General features: G+C 51.7%; 1 protein-coding gene across 1 annotated transcript; it reads left to right on the forward strand.

Annotated features, from left to right (window-relative positions):
- Window positions 1-1,108: 1,108 nt before the first annotated feature.
- Window positions 1,109-2,253, forward strand: LOC148048654 (uncharacterized). Its single transcript, XM_087703692.1, has one exon. It carries the CDS (start codon window positions 1,123-1,125, stop codon window positions 2,251-2,253), a length of 1,131 nt encoding a protein of 376 aa, XP_087559818.1. The 5' UTR covers window positions 1,109-1,122.
- The last annotated feature ends 208 nt before the right edge of the window (window positions 2,254-2,461 follow it).

Genomic DNA, 2,461 nt, shown 5'->3' on the forward strand with positions numbered 1-2,461 from the left:
AGGGAAGAAGGGAGAAAAGCAGGGAGTGTCCGCATTCTTCTTGCCGGCTATAAAGCTTGGGAAATAGCTGTTCACGCACCACCTGTCTAAGGTGAGTTTTCTTAAAGTGGGAAGCAAGAGCCTTTTAACTGCTTTGCCCCAACTGTGGCCCCTTGCCAAGTCTGGATTCTCAGACGGGTAAAGGGGGCAGAGCGAGAGTGGATTGAAGGTGTGGGCAGGAACATAGGTGATGGAACGAGGAGGGGGGCTAGAGATGGGACATCTGCCAGGAGGCTTTGAGAATGGTCGTGATTGGAGTTATATAGGGAAAGAGGGGGAAAGGTGAGGATAGAAGGAAGGAAGGAAGGAAGGAAGGAAGGAAGGAAGGAAGGAAGGAAGGAAGGTGGGATAAAGGTAGGGATGAAAGGAAGGAAGGAAGGAAGGAAGGAAGGAAGGAAGGAAGGAAGGTGGGATAAAGGTAGGGATGAAAGGAAGGAAGGAAGGAGGGAAGGAAGGAAGGAAGGAAGATGGGATAAAGGTAGGGATAAAGGAAGGAAGGAAGGAAGGAAGGAAGGAAGGAAGGAAGGAAGGAAGGAAGGAAGGAAGGAAGGAAGGAAGAGATGAAGAGAAGGAAGCAAGGAAGATGGGATAAAGGTAGGGATAAAGGAAGGAAGGAAGGAAGGAAGGAAGGAAGGAAGGAAGGAAGGAAGGAAGCAGGGATAAAGGTAGGGATGAAAGGAAGGAAGGAAGGAAGGAAGGAAGGAAGGAAGGAAGGAAGGAAGGAAGGAAGGAAGGAAGGTGGGATAAAGGTAGGGATAAAGGAAGGAAGGAAGGAAGGAAGGAAGGAAGGAAGGAAGGAAGGAAGGAAGGAAGATGGGATAAAGGGAGGGATGAAGGGAAGGGAGGGAGGGAGGGCAGTTGGGGTGAGAATCTCTCTAATAAGTAAGTACAAATGATATTTTCAACCAGTTCTACTAGATTAACGAGGGAGTAACAGTGGTTGACCTTTTACGAAGTGAGTGTTTTCAGAGAGAAGAAGGTGAGGTCAACCTGTCCATCTCTCACCATGTGTGGCTGCTGAAAGCCCGGGTAATTTTGCTTGTCTCCCTTCTGTCTCCTCTCCAGGTTCATCCTCCCAGCAGAATGTCTGGCTCAGGAGTGAAGTGTGTCACCAAACCTTGCATCACCTCCTGCCCTGATGCCAAAGTGGTGATCCATCCGCCCCCGCTGGTCCTGACCTTACCTGGCTTGAGCCTCAAGACCTCTCCGAATCAGTGCCTTGTGGAAAGCAAGACTTCATGCCTCACCAACGGCTGCGAGGTGAGCTCTCAGACGGGCTCCACGGCCATCGTCACCAAAACATCAGGCTTGATTGCTCTTTCTGGCGGAGATACTCCTTGCTGTACAACCACCTGTCCTGATTCCCAAGTGGTGATTCAGCCTCCCCCGGTCTGCATCACCATCCCAGGTGCAGTTCTCACCAGCTACCCCAACGAGTGCATCATCTCCAGCTCAACCAACCGTATCACCAGTGGCGTCCAACGCCCGGCGTTGGCCCGTTCAACATCGACCTCCGACTGCTCCCTCACACCGCAACGTCTAACTCGCTCAGCCTCCGTCCCGTCAGGGCTCAACAGCTCAACAGCCCGATGCCTGACGCAAGGACCTTCAAACAAGGTGGTGATTTACCCTCCACCGATCGAGGTCACCATTCCTGGTCCCGTCCTGGAGATAGCCGCGGAAGAGTGCACCGTGGAAGTCTACAACTCCTGCACCGGTGACAACGCCCTCACTGGCAGCGACCAAAAGGCTATCACCAGCGGTGATGATGGCGAAATCAAAGCCCTAATCCCACGGGCCAAGTCTTGCACCACAATATGTGGGCTAATGGACACTTCAAACTGCATATCCCAGGGACCAGAGATGAAAATTGTTATCCAGCCCCCTCCTATTGAAGTCGAGCTTCCAGGGCCTATCCTGGAAGTTTCTCCAGAAGCGTGTAAGGTAGAAACTCTGGGTCCATGTCCTCCAGGACCCGAGGCCATCACTGGTAGTGATACCAAGGCCCTGTGTGAAAGCAAGATGCCCTCAACTGCCCTTGCGGCTACCAACAGCACGAAACGCCCTCTGCCTGATATCCGGCGTCCTCCACGACCCTGGGCTGAGATGTACAGCCGGTCGATGACTCCCCGAAGCCTCGCCTTAGCGCAACAATCCCGGCTGGCAAAATACCGCAGTGCCTTATACTCCAGGCACTCCCAGCCATCTTACTAAACTTTCAGGGGATGTGAAATTGCAAAGACAGATGGTATTTTTATAAATATTTCTATATATATATATATATATAAAGTGAGCATGTTGTGTCATGCACCCACCATCCACCGTACCTGTGGGTCAGATGGGACATTAATCTAAGTTGCTAAGTGGTTTAAGAAAAGCGGTCACCAACCAATGGTCCATGGACCACTGGTGGCCCATGAGA

Source organism: Thamnophis sirtalis, unplaced genomic scaffold (genome assembly GCF_051295495.1).
Source record: "Thamnophis sirtalis isolate CommonGarterSnake01/CBP01778 unplaced genomic scaffold, rThaSir2_p1.2 scaffold_2, whole genome shotgun sequence".
Lineage (NCBI taxonomy): Eukaryota > Metazoa > Chordata > Lepidosauria > Squamata > Natricidae > Thamnophis > Thamnophis sirtalis.